The sequence below is a fragment of the Myxine glutinosa genome, chromosome 8 (assembly GCF_964187855.1).
Source record: "Myxine glutinosa chromosome 8, kmMyxGlut1.1, whole genome shotgun sequence".
Taxonomy (NCBI): domain Eukaryota; kingdom Metazoa; phylum Chordata; class Myxini; order Myxiniformes; family Myxinidae; genus Myxine; species Myxine glutinosa.
In genome coordinates this window covers 33,575,209-33,598,432 of record NC_136268.1, presented here as the reverse complement: position 1 = coordinate 33,598,432, position 23,224 = coordinate 33,575,209, and the positions used below count along the sequence as shown (strand labels likewise).

General features: G+C 48.6%; 1 protein-coding gene across 2 annotated transcripts in view; it reads left to right on the top strand.

Annotated features, from left to right (window-relative positions):
• Positions 1 to 23,224, top strand: part of LOC137432402 (putative Polycomb group protein ASXL2) — a 122,951-nt gene that overhangs the window by 4,426 nt on the left and 95,301 nt on the right. For both annotated transcript variants that reach the window (XM_068124301.2, XM_068124302.2), the window contains exons 5-6: positions 16,354 to 16,478; positions 16,693 to 16,771. In XM_068124301.2, coding sequence (XP_067980402.1) covers positions 16,354 to 16,478; positions 16,693 to 16,771 — 204 coding nt within the window. The remainder of the gene's footprint in view (positions 1 to 16,353; positions 16,479 to 16,692; positions 16,772 to 23,224) is intronic.

Genomic DNA, 23,224 nt, shown 5'->3' with positions numbered 1-23,224 from the left:
GCAGAGACCCAGCTTGTTCTACTTAACATGTGAATTAAGAACTAGTTTGTTCTGGAAACGTCAGGCTTTTAATAAAGAATTTAAATTATTTTACTGCTGAGTGCTAGCCTTTACAATATGAATTTTGAGCTGCAAACCCGTCGACATGTACATATGATGAGTTGAGATGCAAAAACAGGTAAATCTATTTTTTCCATTTTCGGTAAATCAACATTTTAAATTGTGCTTTCTTGGTATAACATATCAATTCCAAAAAGGGTGGGCCTAAATTGATGCAAGCAAACGAACACAAAGTCGGAATTTCACAAATCTAAATTTAATAAAAGTATAATTTGATACTTTTCAATTTGTTTTGAGTCAAAAGCAGATAAATCCACAACCTGTTTTTTTGCAATTTAAGCAGACAAATCCACAACCTGTTTTTTTGCAATTTAAGCAGACAAATCCACAACCTTCACAGAAACACCAGAAATTTGATGATGATCATTAACGCACTGTGAAATAATATTAATCTGAATGTAAAAAGAAAAAAGGTTTGAGACAATAAAACCCAAAGTTATGGGAGGCCTGGGGAGGTGGGAGGTGTTGCTTCGGATTCATCAGTCCAACTCTGACTTGTAGGTCACATCAGCTTTGAAAAGCATTCCGGCAGAAGCAAGAGCCAATCATGCACGGATGTTGTAGGGCATTCAACAAGGTAGGATTTTATTCAAGTGACATTCCCTTTAATTATTTAGGGTAAACGCTAACAATGGCTGATTTTGAATTCACAGTTTGTTGATAGTACAAAGCAATGCCAAAGAGAAAAGCAATAATCAGTGCTCCATCACAATAATCTGAGATTCCCTTGCTTCATGGTTTGTGAGTGTAGACTCTGCAGCCATCCATTCAGTTATTTAGAGCCACATTCACTATTTTCACTCTTATTCATCATCACTGTCTTCCAGATCCTGTTTCCCAATATCATGCTGCCCCACATCAAAGCATCCTCATAGAAATTTCGCACAGCCTCATCAATGTTGGAAACTGTCTTTTGTAAAACCTGAAAATAATGAAAATGTTGAGGAAAATATTCATGAATGACAATGCGACTATGTCGCCAATATGCCTCCGCAAAGTCCCACAACGGGCAGATGCCATCGTTGACTGTCCTGAAAATAAAGAAGTTTGATTTAAATCCCTTCAGCTGTTTTCAAGTATCACATTTTCACCAGCCATGACAGGTTTCACATTGATCGGTGAAGCAGTTTCAGAGAAGGGAATTTTTTAAATATCGGCTTTCAAGCTAATATGGCTGCCACACCACGTGGCATATGACCTTTAAAAATGTACACTCTGCATATGTATGGGTAGGGGATCACATTTGTGAAGTTTTGTGTTGATTGGATAAGGTTCGTTTTTCTATCCAAGATGGCTGCCAAACCTCGTGACCTACGACGTCATCATTTTCAAACTATATGCAACAGTGCTGTTAGATGATATTTGTAAAATTTCGCATCAATAGGGTAAGCGGTTTCAGAGATGTATTTATGTAATATTTTCCTTAAATCCAATATGGCTGCCACACCATGTGTCCAATGATGTTTCTGTGATGATCTTTTAATCGCCATGCCTAGTCAATGACACACGTAAAGTCTCGAGTCAATCGATTTGGTGGTTTGGGAGAAGATGCTTTTTTTTAGGGTTTTAGGTTAATTCCAATATGGCTGCCAAACCATGTGACCTATGATGTCATAAGTTTAATATTTCAACACAAATGGGTCATAGATCATGTACATGCAATTTTAGATTTTTCGGATAAGGAATTTGATTAAACCATTTTTGGCTGGTATACCACTTCACCTATGATGTTATCATTATCATGTTTTTGTTCCCCATTGGGGCATCTTTCGCGAGGCGAAGCGATCAGAACATGGGCGCTGATGTATAGCATCACGTGACTGTGATGCTGTGTGCTGATTGATTAAATGGATTTAAGCAGGTTTTGTAATAAAATGCGCATGGCGGTTATCAGTTTATAAATGAAACGTTGAATAGCAGAATAACCCATTACATGGGTTTTATCGAGTTTTGCAAAACAGCGATTTGGTTCTCGCAAAGATGACACTGTAAGCTACATCATGACTTCTGTGTTCATTTTTGACAGAAATGGCGTTTATCGGCTTTTAGGTATGAAGTCTTCATATATAATATTACTTTGTTATATATACTAGCGTGACTCGGCGCGCTCTGCGCACCTCACCACACGTCGTTTCAGAGGGACAGGCATCTTTGACCATTTTGGTGTCTTTTGGGTCTTTTGTGTCTTCATGGTGTTTTGGGTCTTCAGGACCATTGGGGTCTTCAGGGTCTTTTGGATCCTCTGGGCCTTCAAGCGTATTTTGGGTCTTTGATGTGTTTTGGGTCTTCGGGGTCTTTTAGGTATTCGGTGTCTTCAGGGGCTTTTGTTTCCTCTGGTTCTTTAAGTCTTTGGGGTATTTTGGTTATTTGGGTGTATTTAAGGGTCTTTGGTGGCTTCAAGGTGTTTTGGGTCATCGGGGTGTTTTGGGTCATCAGGGTGTTTTGGGTCTTCGGGGTGTTTTGGGTCATCGGGGTGTTTTGGGTCATCGGGGTGTTTTTGGTCATCGGGGTGTTTTGGGTCATCGGGGTGTTTTGGGTCTTCGGGGTGTTTTGGGTCATCGGGGTGTTTTGGGTCTTCGGGGTGTTTTGGGTCTTCGGGGTGTTTTGGGTCTTCGGGGTGTTTTGGGTCTTCGGGGTGTTTTGGGTCTTCGGGGTGTTTTGGGTCTTCGGGGTGTTTTGGGTCTTCGGGGTGTTTTGGGTCTTCGGGGTGTTTTGGGTCTTCGGGGTGTTTTGGGTCTTCGGGGTGTTTTGGGTCTTCGGGGTGTTTTGGGTCTTCGGGGTGTTTTGGGTCTTCGGGGTGTTTTGGGTCTTCGGGGTGTTTTGGGTCTTCGGGGTGTTTTGGGTCTTCGGGGTGTTTTGGGTCTTCGGGGTGTTTTGGGTCTTCGGGGTGTTTTGGGTCTTCGGGGTGTTTTGGGTCTTCGGGGTGTTTTGGGTCTTCTGGGTGTTTTGGGTCTTCGGGGTGTTTTGGGTCTTCGGGGTGTTTTGGGTCTTCGGGGTGTTTTGGCTCTTCGGGGTGTTTTGGCTCTTCGGGGTGTTTTGGCTCTTCGGGGTGTTTTGGCTCTTCGGGGTGTTTTGGCTCTTCGGGGTGTTTTGGCTCTTCGGGGTGTTTTGGGTCTTCGGGGTGTTTTGGGTCTTCGGGGTGTTTTGGGTCTTCGGGGTGTTTTGGGTCTTCGGGGTGTTTTGGGTCTTCGGGGTGTTTTGGGTCTTCGGGGTGTTTTGGGTCTTCGGGGTGTTTTGGCTCTTCGGGGTGTTTTGGCTCTTCGGGGTGTTTTGGCTCTTCGGGGTGTTTTGGCTCTTCGGGGTGTTTTGGCTCTTCGGGGTGTTTTGGCTCTTCGGGGGGTTTTGGCTCTTCGGGGGGTTTTGGCTCTTCGGGGTGTTTTTTGGCTCTTCGGGGTGTTTTGGCTCTTCGGGGTGTTTTGGCTCTTCGGGGTGTTTTGGCTCTTCGGGGTGTTTTGGCTCTTCGGGGTGTTTTGGCTCTTCGGGGTGTTTTGGCTCTTCGGGGTGTTTTGGCTCTTCGGGGTGTTTTGGCTCTTCGGGGTGTTTTGGCTCTTCGGGGTGTTTTGGCTCTTCGGGGTGTTTTGGCTCTTCGGGGTGTTTTGGCTCTTCGGGGTGTTTTGGCTCTTCGGGGTGTTTTGGCTCTTCGGGGTGTTTTGGCTCTTCGGGGTGTTTTGGCTCTTCGGGGTGTTTTGGCTCTTCGGGGTGTTTTGGCTCTTCGGGGTGTTTTGGCTCTTCGGGGGGTTTTGGCTCTTCGGGGTGTTTTGGCTCTTCGGGGTGTTTTGGCTCTTCGGGGTGTTTTGGCTCTTCGGGGTGTTTTGGCTCTTCGGGGTGTTTTGGCTCTTCGGGGTGTTTTGGCTCTTCGGGGGGTTTTGGCTCTTCGGGGGGTTTTGGCTCTTCGGGGGGTTTTGGCTCTTCGGGGGGTTTTGGCTCTTCGGGGGGTTTTGGCTCTTCGGGGGGTTTTGGCTCTTCGGGGGGTTTTGGCTCTTCGGGGGGTTTTGGCTCTTCGGGGGGTTTTGGCTCTTCGGGGGGTTTTGGCTCTTCGGGGGGTTTTGGCTCTTCGGGGGGTTTTGGCTCTTCGGGGGGTTTTGGCTCTTCGGGGGGTTTTGGCTCTTCGGGGGGTTTTGGCTCTTCGGGGGGTTTTGGCTCTTCGGGGGGTTTTGGCTCTTCGGGGGGTTTTGGCTCTTCGGGGGGTTTTGGCTCTTCGGGGGGTTTTGGCTCTTCGGGGGGTTTTGGCTCTTCGGGGGGTTTTGGCTCTTCGGGGGGTTTTGGCTCTTCGGGGGGTTTTGGCTCTTCGGGGGGTTTTGGCTCTTCGGGGGGTTTTGGCTCTTCGGGGGGTTTTGGCTCTTCGGGGGGTTTTGGCTCTTCGGGGGGTTTTGGCTCTTCGGGGGGTTTTGGCTCTTCGGGGGGTTTTGGCCCTTCGGGGGGTTTTGGCCCTTCGGGGGGTTTTGGCCCTTCGGGGGGTTTTGGCCCTTCGGGGGGTTTTGGCCCTTCGGGGGGTTTTGGCCCTTCGGGGGGTTTTGGCCCTTCGGGGGGTTTTGGCCCTTCGGGGGGTTTTGGCCCTTCGGGGGGTTTTGGCCCTTCGGGGTGTTTTGGCCCTTCGGGGTGTTTTGGCCCTTCGGGGTGTTTTGGCCCTTCGGGGTGTTTTGGCCCTTCGGGGTGTTTTGGCCCTTCGGGGTGTTTTGGCCCTTCGGGGTGTTTTGGCCCTTCGGGGTGTTTTGGCCCTTCGGGGTGTTTTGGCCCTTCGGGGTGTTTTGGCCCTTCGGGGTGTTTTGGCCCTTCGGGGTGTTTTGGCCCTTCGGGGTGTTTTGGGTCCTCGGGGTGTTTTGGGTCCTCGGGGTGTTTTGGGTCCTCGGGGTGTTTTGGGTCCTCGGGGTGTTTTGGGTCCTCGGGGTGTTTTGGGTCCTCGGGGTGTTTTGGGTCCTCGGGGTGTTTTGGGTCCTCGGGGTGTTTTGGGGTTATCCCTGGTGTTGGGCCAGCGGCTAGGGTGCCGGCTTAGGATCCTAGGATCCTGGGTTCGAATCCCGGTCGATCGCCGAATTAATGCCAGGGGGGTTGACTCAGCCTGTCATCCTTCCGAGGTCGGCTAATTGAGTACCAGTTCACTGGTAATTCCCTGTTTGTCGTTGAAGGCGGCAAAAAGGGTTGGCGTCAGGAAGGGCATCCGGCCGTAAAACATTGCTTCAAAAAGGGGACCAAACAACAACAACTACCACGGTCCCCGAAAAGGCCAACCCCCGCTTTGCGGGGAAAAATGGCCTCTAAACGGTGGGGGGGGGGGGGGGGGGGGGTGTTTTGGGTCCTCGGGGTGTTTTGGGTCCTCGGGGTGTTTTGGGCCCTCGGGGTGTTTTGGGCCCTCGGGGTGTTTTGGGCCCTCGGGGTGTTTTGGGCCCTCGGGGTGTTTTGGGCCCTCGGGGTGTTTTGGGCCCTCGGGGTGTTTTGGGCCCTCGGGGTGTTTTGGGCCCTCGGGGTGTTTTGGGCCCTCGGGGTATTTTGGGCCCTCGGGGTGTTTTGGGCCCTCGGGGTGTTTTGGGCCCTCGGGGTGTTTTGGGCCCTCGGGGTGTTTTGGGCCCTCGGGGTGTTTTGGGCCCTCGGGGTGTTTTGGGCCCTCGGGGTGTTTTGGGCCCTCGGGGTGTTTTGGGCCCTCGGGGTGTTTTGGGCCCTCGGGGTGTTTTGGGTCCTCGGGGTGTTTTGGGTCCTCGGGGTGTTTTGGGTCCTCGGGGTGTTTTGGGTCCTCGGGGTGTTTTGGGTCCTCGGGGTGTTTTGGGGCTTCGGGGTGTTTTGGGACTTCGGGGTGTTTTTGGGTCTTCGTGGTGTTTTTGGGTATTCAGGGTCTTTTTGAGCCTCAGGGCCTTGGAGGGTATTTATGGGTCTTTGGGGTGTTTTGGGTCTTTGGGGTGTTTTGGGTCTTTGGGGTGTTTTGGGTCTTCAGGGTATTTTGGGGGTTCAGGGGTCTTGGTGGTTTGAAGGGTCTTGGGGGAATTAAAGGGTTGTCAAAGGTCTGAGGCGTCTCAGCAGTGTTAACGCAATTAAGAGGGTTAATTAAGAGGGTGGTGATTTTATTTGAAGAAGAAGACGTTTTCTTCGCATATAAACATAACGACAAACATAACCATATACGTTTGCTCTATTATAATACGATATATGTATATATTGTCATGGGATTCCCCACGGTGAAGACTGGGAAATCATGGATGGAAAACGAGCTTTAATATGGCGACGATCAATGACGGATTTCACTATATATGTGCAGGAGGAAGGGAGGAAGAAGAAGCGGGAAGCTTTTACCTGCAGCGAACTCGCTGGCGGAAAACGGAATTATGTACAAAAATAAACAGGTTTATTACCACGGATGCCGATATTACAAAATAAAACGCGCCGGTCTAATCCCTCTAACTGGAGCGCTCCTATTACAGACACCCCCACACGTACAGATGGGGAGGACATAGGAAAAATAAACGTGTGTTTTATCATGCATTTAGCTCTGACTGCTCGGTGCGTCATCTGCAATCGTCCAGTCTCCCCATTCCCACGCGGGGAGAAGGCCGCAGTCCACTTGGTTCCACGCGCCGCGAGGCCTCCCCATGCTCCAGCGGCAAGCAGCGCTCGTCCACGCGTCGTTCCTGCCTGGCAAAACTGCCGCTCTCCGTCTGCAAAAACTTGGCACGTCTCCCGGTGGCGTCTCCGATCGCTGCATGGAGCCCGCTGTCTTGATCTCATTTTCTCGCGAAGTCCGGAACGAGGGACACGAGCCGAGGGCAGAGGACAGCGTCAGGAAGGTCGCAAGAGGAGGAGGGAAGAGCGTCGCACAAGGAAGAGAAGAGGAAGGGTCCAGGGCAAGCCGAAGGTCCAAGCTCAAGAGGGCAGTCCAAAAGCCGAGAGAACAAAAGGGGACGTCGATGCTGACAGAGCCAAAATGCGACCGCTCGCTATGGGATCCAGCAGGAGAAACCCTTGTACACGTAATCGTGGACTACTTCTGGCCACAATTTTTTCCAGCAGGCATTCTAAGTTTCTGTCTTCATCTCCTTTATGGCCATCTGAATATTTTGCAGACACGTTGCAATGGTGTACTCACGCCAGTACGCCTTCAGCGAGAAGTTTTCGTCCGAGTCCATAGCCTCGACCAGGTGCTGCAGGGTGTTTCACGTATAAAGTGCCTTAAATGCGCGAATGACGCCTTGATCCATGGGCTGTATCAGCGATGTGGTGTTTGGCGGTAAGAACTCTATTTGTACGCCATCATACGACAGGTCGAGCGCGTGACCTCCTGCATTATCCATGAGCAACAGCACTTTGAACTCGAGTCCTTTTTCTGCGAGATAAAGCTTGACCTCGGGAATGAAGCACTGGTGGAACCAATCCGGTGTGAGGAGTTTCATAATCCAGGACTTCTGGTTGTGCATCCAATACACTGGCAGCAGGTTCTTATTTTTGTTTTTGAGGACCATTGGGTTTTTGGACTTATAAATAAGACCAGGCTTTATCATAAAGCCCGCAGCATTCCCACACATTACTAAAGTCACCCGATCTTTGTGGGCCTTAAATCCAGGGGCTCTGGCTTCCTCGATCATGATGAAAGTGTGAGACGGCATCCGTTTCCAAAATAAGGCTGTCTCATCCATATTAAAAACTTGTTCAGGCTTATAACCCCCTTCCTCGATGATCGTCCTGAACGTCTCGTTCACGTACCCCTCGGCGGCGGCTTTATCAGCAGAAGCAGCTTCTCCATGCAGGACCACGCTCTTTAGCTTAAATCGTTTTTGAAATTTTTCAAACCAGCCCTTGCTGGCATTGAATTTGGTTGGTTTGGTGGGAGATGCGGTCGATGGTTCGGATTCGGGGTCGTCGTCGCCAGCGCCTTCAGCAAACTTGGCGTAAAGCTGCCTGGCCTTCTCACGGATAACGTTGGTATCCAGTGGGATATTCTTCTTCCTGCAGTCACTGATCCAAAGGGCCAATGCAGACTCCATCCTTACAATGGCCTTATTGTGTGAAGTTACCACCCTTTTCGCTGCCTGGTTAAAGGACACTGCTGCCGTCGCCCTTATATTATTTTCGTCCTTCTTAATGTACCGGACCGTAGATTCATTGAGCCCGTAATGGCGGCCTACAGCCGCAAAGCTTCTCCCTTCCTTTAACATGTCGAGGAGTTTCACCTTCTCTACGATATTAAGCATCTTCCTCTGGCGCTTAGGTTCAGTGCCAGAACCCTTAGAAGATGCAGAACGTTTACCCGTCATCGTAGGGCTTGAAACAACTTCACAATTTTACACAAAATGCACAAAAACACAACACCGCAGGATACTGAACAGCATGCTCTGATTGGTCGCGTCTCATCCATCTGCCAATAGTGTGCCGCGTACGAAATCATCTGGGCAAACTAGCGCAAGCAACCCAAGCTTGGTTTTCCATACGCGCGATTCTTTGTCTACTCATTTATAATGCGTATTTTATTTCGATTTACTGTAATATTCTTTTAATATAGGTTTTAATTAATGTGTTATATTTTTATTTATATTATTATTAATTTTTTAGGCTAGAAAATGCTTATTTTACCGCAAAAATAATTAAAATCTAAAAACAAAAAAAAACCTATAGGCCGCAGAATACCACGATATAATGAAAAATCAGATATATAATTTTACATATACTAGCGAGAAAAACCCGCGATGTACCGAAGCCGCGAAAAGTGAAGCGCGATATAGCGAGGGATGACAGTATATATATATATATATATATATATATATATATATATATATATATATATATATATATATATATATATATATATATATATATATATATATATATATATCTCTTGGGTTGCTTGCGCTAGTTTCCGCCGGCCTTCTCCCCTTACCAAAGGGGGGATTAGTCCCCTTGCCTTTGACTGGCCGACGGGACCCGGGACCTATGACGTCCTTCCCGGACAGCGCGAAATAGGCTCGTAGGACGAGAATCACTATTACCTAAATACTCGCGCTGCCCAGAAACGAGGAAATAAGCCCCGCATGAATCACGCGTGTTGAGACGCCGAGCTGTGCGTACACGCGATCCGTGCCATGTAGTTGGTGACCCCGGTTCTAGCGATCTCGTTCGTACCACGCTTAGCCAATGGAGAAATCACAAAGGCGATCGAATTGGGAAGAAAGGAATAACAAGATTTATTTACACTATACAGGGATTCCAGAAAAGAGGGGACACAGTGCAGCCTTAAAAACAGTCTTAACTTAATCCCCAGGACAAACGGGCCCGTCTCACACACAGACACACTCACACGGGGCTTGCAGCTGCAGGGTGATGTTCACCACGTCCAGGGATGGCTCTCGTGCAGCTCCCTCCGGCCTCCGGCTCGTCCTGTGCAGATGGTAAGTAGAGGGGCAGGAGCTCTCCGCGTGTCGTTTGGCGCACACGGGTTAATGCGGGGCGAACGGTATGGTCTGGGCTCTGGCGGTTGGCGGTTAATCACTCGCGTTATTACCACGTTCACTCGCGTGCCTGAGTCGGCGATATTCGCCACCGGCGCGTGTGGATGGACTGAAGGAGAAGATGAACAAGTGGAAGGAATGTATGGAGGCGAAATGTCTGAAGGTGAATATCGGAAAGACTAAGGTGATGGCAAGTGGTAAAGCATGTGGTGAGATGGAAAGAACTGGGAAGTGGCCGTGTGCCGTGTGCCGGAAGGGTGTCGGAGTGAATTCCACTCGATGTATAATGTGCGTTGAGTGGGTTCATCGAAAATGTAGTTGTCTGAGAGGGACATTAACCAGTGTGGCAGCTACATTCAAGTGTTAGGTGTGCATAGAGGGAGCTGCAGATGGAGGAATTGTTGAGTTGGATCTTGGAGGCGGCGTGAAACTGGAAGGTGTGAAAACATTTTGCTACCTCGGACATGTTGAATGGAGAAGGTGGATCAGACTCAGCATCAGTTGCTCGAGTGAGATGTGCATGGAAGAAGTTTCCGGAACTGAGTGACGTGCTGACGAGGAGGGGAGTGTCGTTGAAGCTGAAGGGAAATGTGTTTGCTGCATGTGTGAGAAGTGTTATGATTTATGGGAGCGAGACATGAGTAATGAACGTAGAGCAGCAACGAAGGCTGGAAAGGGTGGAAATGCGATTGGTTCGGTGGATGTGCGGAATATCGTTGAGAGAGACGAAGACAAACGATGAATTGCGAAAGATGATGGGAATAGAGCCTGTGATTAATGCTGTGAGTTTAATGCTGTGTGTGAAAACAGTTTGAGATGGTTTGATCATGTGTTGAGGAAGGATGAAAGTGACTGGTTGAGAAGAGTGATGGAAATGAATGTAGAAGGAAGTAGAGGACGGGGGAGACTGAGAAAGACTTGGCTGAAGGTGGTGGAAGAAGAAATGCGGGCAAGGGGGTTAACAAGGGGAGATGCAGAAAATAGGGCAAAATGGAGAAGATTGTCATGGGGATTGCAAGGCTAACCCACACTCTTGCAGGGAAAATGGCCTTAAAATGCCTGTTGTGTTGTTGTTTTAATAATGTTGATATCATTATTATTGTTCCACTATTATAATTATTATTTTATTATTGTTAATATTATTCGTATTGGTATTGTTTTGTGATCACGTTGATATTATTGTTCATATTATATTATTAGTATTATTATTCGCTTGGAAGCCTGTGGTAAAAATGCCGCAATAGAAAAATTAAAAGAAGCCATTTATTCTTGCATTGAATGAAAGAGCTAACTTTCGGCAATATTATAATTTTACTGTAGGTTTGCATTCATTTGAACCAACTTTTACTTAATAATTATAAATTTACCGTTGGTGCGGATTAATTTTATGCAACTTTTACGTCATATATGTTTTATGTCATAGAATTTTATGTTTTATGTCATAGAAGTCATATTTTTACGTCATATTTTATGTTTTATATCATAGAAGGATCTCGCGAGATCTTTGTCGGCGAGGTCACGTCTTTTCGAAGCTGTCCACGTGCTCACGCTTTCGAAGTTAAGTAATTGTTCACAATTGTGTTTTTGTCGAAACTGTATTTATCTTTCGGTGTGTGTACCTATAGTGTGTCCTTCGGGAGATTCTCGGTGTTAATTTTTCATACCTGTCTAGAAAATCGTCAGTTAATTCGTGTCGCGTCTTTTGAGGCCTTGTACTTGTAGGTTACCGTGTCCTACCTTGAGGCTTTGTTTTTCTCTCAGCGGTCCGTCGATTGTGCTCAAATTACTTTCGTTCTCTCAGTTTTCCCAGTCTTTTCACCCCATAGCCTACTTCCTTGTTTAAAATCTCAACTCCAAAAAAATAAAACCAAATTTTTTTTCCCTCTCTGTTCTTCTTCGTTGTTCTTATTCGTTTATTCGTTGTTCTTATTCGTTCGCTTGTTCTTCGATCACGTGTTTCACCCCCATTTCCCCAGATAGTTTTCACTGCTCAATTTTAAAATGTTTAAACTTTCCCTTGAAGTACTGTATTCTGTCGTATATTATAACATTTTTCTTCTTCTTCTTCTTTAAAAGGTTGCTTTCGACTTGCTCACCAAATCTATTCATCCCAAAAAAAAATTCCATCTCTTACAGTTCCTCTTTTCTACATTCCCTAAACTCTCCTGCACTCCATCCCCCCTCCAGTATCCTGAAACGTATTTTTAACTCGAAGGTCACAAGAAACTCATTTTGCAATAAATGTTCGTTTCCCATTAATCGTACACTTTCCAAAATCCAATCTCACCCCTCCCCTCCAAATCTTCACCATCACCCCTCCCCTCCAAATCTTCCCCATCACCCATCCCTTTCAAATCTTCCCCCTTGCCCCTCCCCTCCAAATCCTCCCCATCACCCATCCCCTTCAAATCTCCCCCCTTGTCCCTTCCCTCCTAAACTCCCCCCTAACCCTCCCCTCATAAACTTCCCCCTCGCTCCTCCCCTTCAAATCTCCCCACCCTCATTTCTTCTCCATTTCCCCCCTCTCACCCCTCCTCAAAGCGTCCTCCCCGGTTTTTCCCCCTTCCAACTCTCACCTCCATCTCCCCCAACCTTCTGCCTCGCTCTTTCCCCTCCTCAAATAACACCTCATTGTGCCTCACCCAATCACCATCAAACCTTTTGTCCGCCTCATCCTTCCCTTTCTCCGAGCTATTCTGAAATCAATGAACACACCTTCAACAGCCTCCCTTCCACATCTTACCCTACCCCTCCTCCCCCCTGTTCTGTATCCGATGCTCCCCCTTCCTCTTCATTAACGGTATGGACCTCAAACATCTGGGGCCTTCGTTCAAACTTATCTGATCTCTCCATACAGGTTGCTTCTGACAAACCAGACGTGATCTGCTTAACAGAAACTTTCCTCCTTCATGATGTCTCTGATTCCTTAGTATCTCTCCCGGTTACGCCCTCCTCCGGTATGATAGACCTGAGCCTCGTCCTGGAGGTGGGGTTGCTATCTTTATCAAAAACTCTCTTTCTCACTTGCCCTGCACTGCCCTCTCTCCACCTCACCCCCAGGAATACCTCTGGCTACGGCTTCCCCTTCGCTCCCACCTCTTGTTCATATGTGTGTTGTACCGTCCACCAAACAGTGATGACTCCATCTACATCTCGCTGTCTGATAATATGGACCAACTTCTATCAACTCATCCCAACTCTCTCTTCCTTATATGTGGTGATTTCAATTGTCACCATGCCAGTTGGCTGGGTGTGGGTACCTCTCACCAGGCATGGCATCTCAGCAAAGGACTTCTGTGACTCATTGGGACTGACACAATCTGTCAATTTCCCGACCCGGATCTCAGTCAATGGCGTATCTTCTTTTCTGGACTTGGTTATGACTAACTTCCCTGCAAATGTCTGCTGCTCTTCTTCTACGCCAATCGGTTCTTCTGATCATGTGCTTGTTAAAGTGGACATCTCTCTGGCCATTCTCAGAGAGCCTCCTCAGCGTCGACGAGTCTGGCATTTCACTCAGGCCGACGGGCACGGTCTTCAAGCAGCCATCAATCATCTGGACTGGTCTCCCATCTCTACTGCGTCTGGCATCAATTCTTCCTGGGAATTCTTCCAAAGCAAACTGCTCTCTCTCATGCACAGATTTATCCCATCTCGTCTTCAGTTGTCTTACCCTTCCCTACCGTCCATGGTACACTGAATCTTGTGGTGAGGCAGTTGCCCTGAAACAACTTGCCTTTGCCTCTTGGAAGACAAATCCAACTGAAGGCAATCTCAGTTCCTTCCACCAAGCTCGGAACAAGTGTGTGTCTACCCTCAGGAGTGCCAGGAAGCACTATCTCTCCACACTCAAGAATTAACTCTCAAACCTGTCTCCTTCCTCCAAATCCTGGTGGCGTCTGGTCAAATCCGTTTCTGGTGTTTCCCCCTCCATCCCCTCCCTTACTTCAAATGGCGACACAGTTGACACCGCACGTGACAAAGCCGAATGCATCAACTCTGTGTTTGCCTCAAAATCTTGTGTCCCAAACCCATCTCTCTCTGTTCCCACCTTACCCAGTCTAACCCAACTGCTCCTGGACTCTGTGTCCTTCTCTCCTGACAAGGTGGAGAAGTTTTTGTCAAACCTCGACTCTGATTCTGCAACTGGACCAGACGGCATCAGCCCACGGGTCCTAAAATCCTGCTCTGCCGCTCTATCTCACCCTCTCTTTTGCTCAAGGTCATCTGCCAGCATCTTGGAAATCAGCAAACATTATCGCTTTGCACAAAAAAGGTGCAAAAACAGATCCTTGCAACTACAGACCAATCAGCCTGCTCCCAATTATCAGCAAAGTCATGGAATCCATCATTGCTTCAGATATCAAATCCTTCCTCTTCTCCAATGGCCTGATCTCCAATCATCAATTTGGATTCAGACCAGGTCATTCTACTCTGGACATGCTGCTTCTGCTGTCTCAACAATGGATGGAGGTCCTCAATGCCAAACAGGAAATCAGAGCTGTCTCCCTTGACATATCACGTGGCTTCGATACGGTCTGGCACCCAGCTCTGCTCACCAAACTGTCCTCATATGGTATCCATGGAAATCTCCACGCATGACTTGCAGACTTCCTCTCTGGTCGTAGTCAACATGTGGCCCTGAATGGATTTCTCTCATCTCCCCTTCCTGTTCAGGCTGGAGTTCCCCAAGGCAGTGTTCTGGGCCCTGTGCTTTTTCTGGTCTTTATCAATGATCTCTCCGACTCTCTGGAAAATCCTCTCTATCTCTTTGCTGATGACTCCACTCTCTGCCGCTCCATTCCTCATCCCTCAGATCGGCAGTCTGCAGCCTCCTCACTCTCTGCAGACCTGGACAAACAAGTGGAACATGCCTTTCAATCCCGACAAATCTCACACTCTTACTATGTCTCTCCGAAAAGACCGACTGGACAACCCTCACATCTACTTTCTCCAAAATCCTCTCCAAGAAGTTCTGTCGATCAAGCTTTTGGGTCTCACTATCTGCCATGATCTTTCCTGGGAAAATCACATTTCTAAGCTGGCCTCAAAAGCCAGTCGCTGACTGGGCATCCTCCGTCGTACGAAGTCCTTCCTTGGCACACCTGAGCCCCTCACCACATGCAAGGCTTTCATCCTCAGCTCAATGGAATACTGTTCTCCCCTCTGGGCAGGTGCTCCTGCCTCACAACTAGCTCGGCTTCACGCTGTTGAAACCAAAGCTTTCAGAATCACTGGAATCTCCCGCGATGAAGCTAACTCAGAGGGCCTTTCACTCTCTCACCGCAGGCAGGTAGGTGGTGTTTCTGTCTTCTACCGACTCCTCTCTGGCCTTGCTCCCCCAGCTCTCTCTGTGCTCTGTCCTCCAAATATTCCTACAGGTCGCACAAGATCTGCCAGCAACCCTCTTATGGTTAAACTGCCAAAGTCTAGGCTCTCTGCTCACTTTCACTCTTTCATTCCTCGATTCTCCCGCCTCTGGAGCAAACTCCCTCACTCCCTTCAATCCCACTCATCTCTCCCTCCAGGTCTTTAAAACAGCTGTTCACCCCCATCTCTTTTCTTCCCCCATCCAAAACCTTGATCTTTTCTACCCCCGCTACTTCACCCCAGATCCACTTTTTTGAAATTCCAACTTCTTTCCTGGAAGTCCTTGCAGTGTCCATATGTTTTATACCTCTCCCACCTCCCCCCAAGCCCTCGCCCTCCCACAGATCTCTCAATGTCCCTGCTCTCAAATGTTGTGTTTGTGTCCTTCCCCCTCTCTCCCCATCTTGTCTACCGCGCCCCTTATTATATGTTTTATGTGTCGGTTTGACTTTTTGTGTGATTAATGTTAGCTCTTTCACGAGCCTCGATATTGTATACAAAAAAAATTGCGTATTTTTGTGTGATTGAAAACTTTGTAATTATTAAAGTGAAGGCATCCCTCCTTATGCTCATTGTGCCAGGCTTGTGGCAGTTGGGAATAGTTTAAGCAAAGATACATTTTAAGTGTTTGTTTTGTTGGAGCTCCATCCAGTATTTGTGTCCTCATACAAATATACTTGTTTATGTTATTTATTTATTATTGCTGTCCCGTGTTTGCTATATTGTCTTTTATTGTTATTATTGAGAACTTCATAATGTTGCCCATGAAGGCCTCTGAGTTCTCCTCGGTTTGAAATGAGCTTTGATGTGAATTGTCACCTTGTTATATTCAAACCTAGATAAAGCCGAACAACCATTAGATAATGCTTATTTTTGTGTACATTGTCGACACTCATGGAGGAGCTGCAACACAGAACGCATCTGGATGTAACAGACCACTTGGAGAAATGAGGAACATGAGGAATAATGAATGCAAAGGGAGGATAAATGGGATGAACAAGATGGATACCACCACAAGGAAAAATTTGGGCTTGGGGAGGGTTAATTGTGGCAAAGGCTAAAGGGTGACCTGAGATGGTAGTGAACAAAGTATTGGCGGGAAGAATGGGATTGAAGAGATTGAGGAAGTTCGTTCAACAGTTTGGAGAAAAAAAAAAGAGGAACAAATATGTGTAGGGCAGGTGTACAGCGAGTCTGCATTTTGGGAATTTCACGAGAAGGGGGTTACTCGCAGACTGCATGCGCCCTTCAGAAACCTTGGGGGAGGAGGTTGGAGAAGGGGTTCTCTCATGGTAAAGTTCTACGACGGAAAAATTCGAGTTTACAAAATACAATGACTTTTTTTTTTGCTGTCGGTTCTTTTCTTTACGTCAACTTGGGTTTTGTTTTGTTAAAGGCAATGTCCTCTGCGGTCCTGAAAATGAGCGTTTGCTTGCAGCTTCGACGCGGATCGCAGTTCTCAGGAGTACCAGGGAGGATGTGGCTAGCCCAGCCAGCAACGGAGCTGGCCAATCCCGGTCAGTTTCTGTGAGTCAACAACACTTCCGGAAAGCGCTGAAGCAGGTGAGATGGCTCACACAGGGGTTGTAATCCTAAAAACCCCTTATCTGAGCTGCTTTAAGTGTGTTGCAGAGGTTTATCTCCTGCATTACAATAATTGGTATATCGAGCACATTTTGTACTGTGCTCCATAGATCAATTGCTGCTTTTTGCAAAACAAAGATCTTCCCAAATGGGGAAAAAACTTTTTTGATCTTAATGGTGGCTCCACTCGCAGGCACTGTGGCAGCACAGACAACGGAGAATTGTGGCCAGGAAGTTGGTGTCCTGCGTGATTTCACACAAGTCTAGGCAAGGTGTGCTACAGAGAGTGGTTCACTCACCTGATATTATTTTGTTTTATTTTCAAGGCTAGAACATTCTGATGAGTGTTGTCTGTTTAAAATTGAGTGATTTGATTTTTTAATCCTTATTTGATGGTGGGAGTAATTGAGTAAGCAAGCTTGGACGAAATATGTAACCTTTTTTTTGGGATTTGACTCCCAGGTTCACTCTGGGTTGACTCCCGGGTCCCAGTTTGTTTGTTTGTTTGTCTGTCTGTTTGTTTGTCCACACAGAATAAATATGATTTTCTCTGCAACCATTGGTCCGATTGACAATAAATTTTCACCATCGGTGCAACTCCACCTTTATAATTTTTTTTAATGCACCGATGCACCATTCCTACCTATTCTCCTTAACATGCTAATTCCCTTAACAATCATGCAAATATGTACATTTCAAATATTTACAATGATTCTGCTCATTCCTGTGGTGGAAGGCAACAAACAACACTCAAAAACTAACTTAACCACTGAACTTAACCAAACTTACAAAATTCAAAACTCTACTAAACATTTGTACAAACCCAGTCTACAGAACGCGTCCCCTGGTGGATGCCACAAGACGCAAACTTACCTGCGGGGCCATCCCAATGCACCCCTAAATTTCCGCGGGCCTTGTCCAGATGTTACAGGTGAGTGACATGGCTCGGTGGATTTCGCCCTCATTCATACAACACAAACCCCTTATCCACGCATACTCATTCCAAAAATCATCACACAAAATCATTACAAGCACTTATTTCATACACCCCCCTGCAGGACCATGGCATTGATGTCATTCGTGTGTGCATGTCTCAACTAGGCAGCGGGGAGGTACCGCACACCAAGATGGTGGGGGCGCTTCAGGCTGTGGTGCCCGCAGTCCCAAACACAAGTCAACCGACTCACAAGTTCATTGCCCCCCCCCCTCCCTTTACCTCTTGGCCCCGTGACAGCCCAACAGCGCTTTCCGCCGTTACCCCGCCGGTGAGGGTCTCCAAACCCCAGGCTCCTCCGTGGCCTCCTGCTTCCGCGCAGCTCCACGGGTCGCCAGGGGTCTCCTTTTCCCCACGGCGCCCAACCAGACCCACCACCGACGAGCTCCAATTTCCAGACACCACTGGCTGCCAGGGATAATTGCCGCAGAGGGGGGGCTGCAGGCGTCGCTCCTCAGAGCTTGGTGTGTACCTGCGGACACACACACCTTCCCCACCCACAAGATCCCAAAACACATTTCCTCCCACGCTGCCATTCAATTCTCCCAGCACAATTCCGAGCAGATGGTACAAAAGAGTTGCAAGAGTTACCATGGCCTGCTATTGTGTGAAGTCCCCGTTCACATTGGATCACATTTTCATTTCCAACACGATACTCACCACTCATTCTCCATTATCTCCACTCTTACGACCACATGAAAACACATCACCACAACACTAACACAAACGCCACCCACAGGACTCTGTGGCACACATTCCATCCCCCTCACTGGCCATGTCATCACTCTCACCCGCCCCCAACTCCAAATTACATGTCCCCAAAATTTCTAGAGCAAGTCCTGAAGCCTGGGACAGTAAACATCAATGCCTTAACGCTACCTTGATGTGCAGGTAATTTCCGGTTGGTCAGGTCCAAAAGTGCCATCCACCCACAAAATCCCATAACTTATCATTGGGCCTATCAAATTTCACCAAATTTCACTTTTGTCCCCACTATACTGGCAGGTATGTGGGTCCGCATCCAACGGTTATTATTACTACACAACTACCTATGGCCACGACAGCTCCGCACCTCTACCGTGCAAGGGTCATCGGGACAAGGTGAGCAGTCAAAATGCCAACATGGCCTATGAGTGTCCATAAGGGTGTGACCCACCATCCATCCTTCGGCCCCCCTGCGAGGAACACAGCTGCACTAGCCCCAGCTGGCCAATGTGGTGAGCACCTGCTGTTTTACAAACCTCACTCGCACAACCTCGGCCCTGGGGGAGACGGTCGCAGTGCGTGGCATTCCCTTCACGTCATTTACGCCGCCCTCGTCCCCCAGTCCACAGAACTGCAGCCCCCAGTGCCCACCCACACTTGACCACACCAAGGTCCATTCGACAGCCATGCTCCACCAGGAGACCCACCCAGAAGACATGGTCCATACACCTCGGACACGCACAGCACCACGTTGACCCTCAGACTACACAACTACATCCCCATAACCCCGCTTCCAAAATATTGGCACAATCGCCCCCGCAACCAGTTGAAGCTGTGTCCTGCTACCCTATCAATTTTTATCACAGCCTCCAACACTTTGGTCAACACACCTGGATCAATAATAGTGTCTATACAGTGTCCACCATTTCTCTTCACAAAATTCACCCTTAAATTTACATCTAACCCTCAGATTACCCATGCCAAACATTTTTCACATTTTACAAAACTCACCAAAGAAAGATGCTTTGCCATGCACATGCCAGCCGAGCATGGCCCAAATGCTCGGCACGTTACAAGTTCCCGATTCATCAATCCCATGGCTCTCTTCCCAAACCGAGAGTCCATAAATCATAACGGACCATCTGTGGAAGGTCACCCTCACACCATCATGTTCCACAGATGCCCCAATGGTTGTCCGGCAGGCTATGTCCATCCCTGTCCATTCGGTTCGACCCGCGTCCATAGACCAGCACAGCATGTCAGGTCACCACATGCTGGCTGTCCCAGAGTCTCAGGGAGAGGGTGTCAGGCCGCATGCCCGGGTGGTCACCACATCAGGCCCAAGTTGGCCGTCCGCGGTGCCACCACCAAAGCGCGACCCACAACACCTCCCCCTAGTGGTCCTCAATAAATGCCATCCCAGGCTTGAGAAACCACCTCAGACCCCCTGGAGGTCTTAACCCCCACCAGGGTCCGGTGACCCTGCCGGTCCGAGCCACGTGCTCGGGCGGCGCCCCAATGGACAAGGGACGCCACACTCCACCAGACCCCCCGTGGGGCCCAGGTCGTACCATGCCACCCATGGCTGGACCCCACGTCCAAATCTCGCCAGCCCAGCCCCCCAGCTGACTGGCATACCCAAATTTACAAAGGGGCAAATTTCCCCGAGGCCATCCCCAATGACCTCTCCTGGTCCGAATTCCGCAGCCTGGGGACCAACTCCCTCCAAGGCTGTGCCAAATCAAATTCCCATTTAATCAGAAATTTATTTTTCCTTTTAAAAATTTTGATTTCCCGTCCCAAACCGCAGCTACAGGTAACAACCCCTACCACAGGTTGTTCTGCCCCTCCCTGCAGCTGGTCCAAATTCCCTACGGGGACCAAATCTTCAGAGGCTCGATCTCCCGATCCTCCAATATCCAAATCCAGCCCGGAGCCAACACACTCCCCCAACTGGTCATTCAATTTCGGAGCCTCTGTTGCCAAATTGCAGTGTATGGTGAGGGTCCCCTCGGTCAATTCAACCTCCTCCTCGGACCGACTCACCTCCTCCCCGAAACTCCTTTAGGCCCGGTCAAACTCCACCTCCATGGGACTGTCCCAGGTCTCCAGCCGCTGTGTCACATCATGTACATCTTCCCCATTCTCAATCATTTGCGGCCCCGACAGGCTTTCCCCAATAAATACCCGGTCCGGCTCCACCACACGGACCCCCAATAATGTTATCCCCTCTTGCTCTGCACCACCGCCCTGGTGCAGCAAGGACCCCGATGCATCCCCCGGTTTAGGTGTTGGGGCATCTACCCGGCCCCGATACACCCCCAGGCCACGATATGGGAAACATCGTCCATTTACCTGTTGACACTCCCCATTTACCTGTAAATTTCCTTCAATTGCCATTCCCGGTGCAATTCCCAATTTGGCTTCCCCCCGTTCAGATCGAATTTCTGCCACCCTTGGCTTCTCCTGGGCCCCATCAGCACCATTCTTTCGTTCTTCCCTCAATTTACTCGTACATTCCTTCAATTGTTCACCCCGGGCATCCAATTTGTCATTAAATCTCCTTATCTCTTTACTCATTCCCTCCATTTTATTGTTCAATTCTTTACTCTGGGCATTCGTTTCATTCCTTTGGGCATCCATTTTATTTTCCAACCCATCCTTCATTTCCTGCATATTGTTATTCAATTGCTCGTTCATTCGCTCCATAAATTGCATTAAGGCCTGGTTATCGTTCGGGACCGCCTTGATAGCGGGGGGTAGCTCCACCACTACTCTCTACCCCAACTACCTCCGACTCACCTCCTAAACTGACAGAAGCCTCGCGACACACCTTCATTTCACCGACCTCCGACATCCGCTTTGAGGAAGGTCGTTTCTCACGCGCGTATTTATTTTAACTCTCAAAAACAAAATTTAAATTTTCCGAAGACACGATATCGCGCTTCGTGTGCCCAATCGACTATGCAAATTTCTTCGCCTCGACTATGAAAATTTTGCGTCCGAATGCTGGGCGCGATGTACGCCTGACCGTGTCGATTGTAGCCGTGGACAAAAAAAATATTGTCCTACGGGCCCAGATCCCACTCCTGACACCAGTTGTCGTGTGGCCACCTTTGATTAAAATCAGACGGTCACGGAAGCCGATTGCGATGGCCTTAGCTCTCGAGGCGAAAACTCAATGGCGGAAAGCTACACAAAATTGCGCGGGATGGAGGGGCGGCGCAAGATCCCCGCAGTCTTACCTGTTAAATAAACCACACGGAAACTGCGTTCAGATATATACAGAAAAATAATACAAGGGTTTATTCACAAGGATAGCGGGACAGGAAAAGCACGCGCCGGTAATAAATGTCCTAATCGGGACGTCCCCACACAGACCTCAAATACGAGACGAGGGAATGAATTACGAAAAGAAATGTTCGTTATGTTCGGGAAAATGTGGGGTGCGGCCTTATCTGTTCGTCGTCTTGCCCACACGCGGCTCCAAGCTCCGGCGCGAAGAAACCCTTCGTCCGCTAGCACGCTTCGCCAGGCCCCGATGCGACTCGCTCCGCTGCACACCACGAGGTCCTGCCCGCTCAGCACCAACACTCGCTCCCTGCACCAACAGCACCGTGAACGGCCGAGCATCGCTCCAAGCACCACTCCACACCAAGAACGAACCGTCAGCACGAAGAAGAGAAGCGCAGAGACCAAAAGACGCCATGCAGCGTCAAGAGACCAGCGAAGAAGAACGGGCCAAAAGGGAGAGAGGGCCAAAGGAGAGCAAATGCGACTGCACGCTATGAAAACCCAGCGCCAAGAGCAAGAGCCAAAATGTCGTCCGGCACGCCCTTTTGTCACCTTCGTCGACTCTCCTCCAATGTTCCCTTTCGCTGGCGCCCTCTCATTGGCCGAGTGCCTCCCACCTGTTATTGCTCACCCCTCCCCCTGCCCAATCAACAGTCCTCCTGGGTGTGGCTCCCAGCCTTGCCACGAGGCTGGTTGCTCGGCCAGCTGGTGGTGTGGCTGGCTGCGTCCCCATCGGCGGCGCCCTGTCCTGGCTTTCTGCCTGTTTGTCTTCCACAGTCTTTGTAAGGGAAGGGAATTTAATTAATGTGTGCACTAAAGGGCCTATCTAAGTGTTTATAGGAGTGCATTGCCATAAGGGACAAAGGAATGACTACCAGGTCTGACACACAGGGGTTTATCTTAGTCCCTACACTATTTAACACCCGAACATCCTGGTATGTTCACAGGTATACACTTATCCCGACAAACCACCTAAAACACAGAGCTTATTACAGGGTTGATTCCCTATCGCGACAGTCGAATACCTACCTATACAGATCTACCTGGCTCTAGATATTCCTTTACCCCCCAGGCATAACATTATGACGTCATAGGTCACGTGGTACAGGCATCATCTTGGAAAACCCAAAAACCTTGCATCTCTATATCTCCGAAAGCGCTGCATAGAAAAACTTGAGACATGGCTCATTGTAAAGAACTCTCTATGGGGAATAAAATATGTTAATGATGATGTCATAGGTGCCTCCATTATGACGTCACAATTCGACAAGTACAAAGCTTCATCCGATCAAGATGAAATTTATTGGAGATGGAGGGCTAAATTAAGCCTTGTGTTGGCTTAGTGATTAGGGTGCCGGCTTGGGATCCTTGGATCCTGGGTTCGAATCCCGGTCGATCGCTGGATTAACGCCAGAGGGGTTGACTCAGCCTGTCGTCCTTCTGAGGTCGGCAAATTGAGTACCAGTTCACTGGTAATTCCCTGTGTGTCGCAAGAGGCGACTAACAGGGTTGGCGGCAGAAGGGCATCCGGCCATAAAACATTGCTTCACAAAGGGGACCAAGGTGCCCGAAAAAGGCCAACCCCTGCTCTGTGGGGAAAAATGGCCTCTAAAGGTGGTTCATCGAGGGATAAATTGGTGGAGGGAAAAAAAAAATAGATGTCATCGGTCACGTGGTTCACCCACCATCTTGGAAAAACCGAAAAAATTTGCACCTCTATATCTCCGAAAGC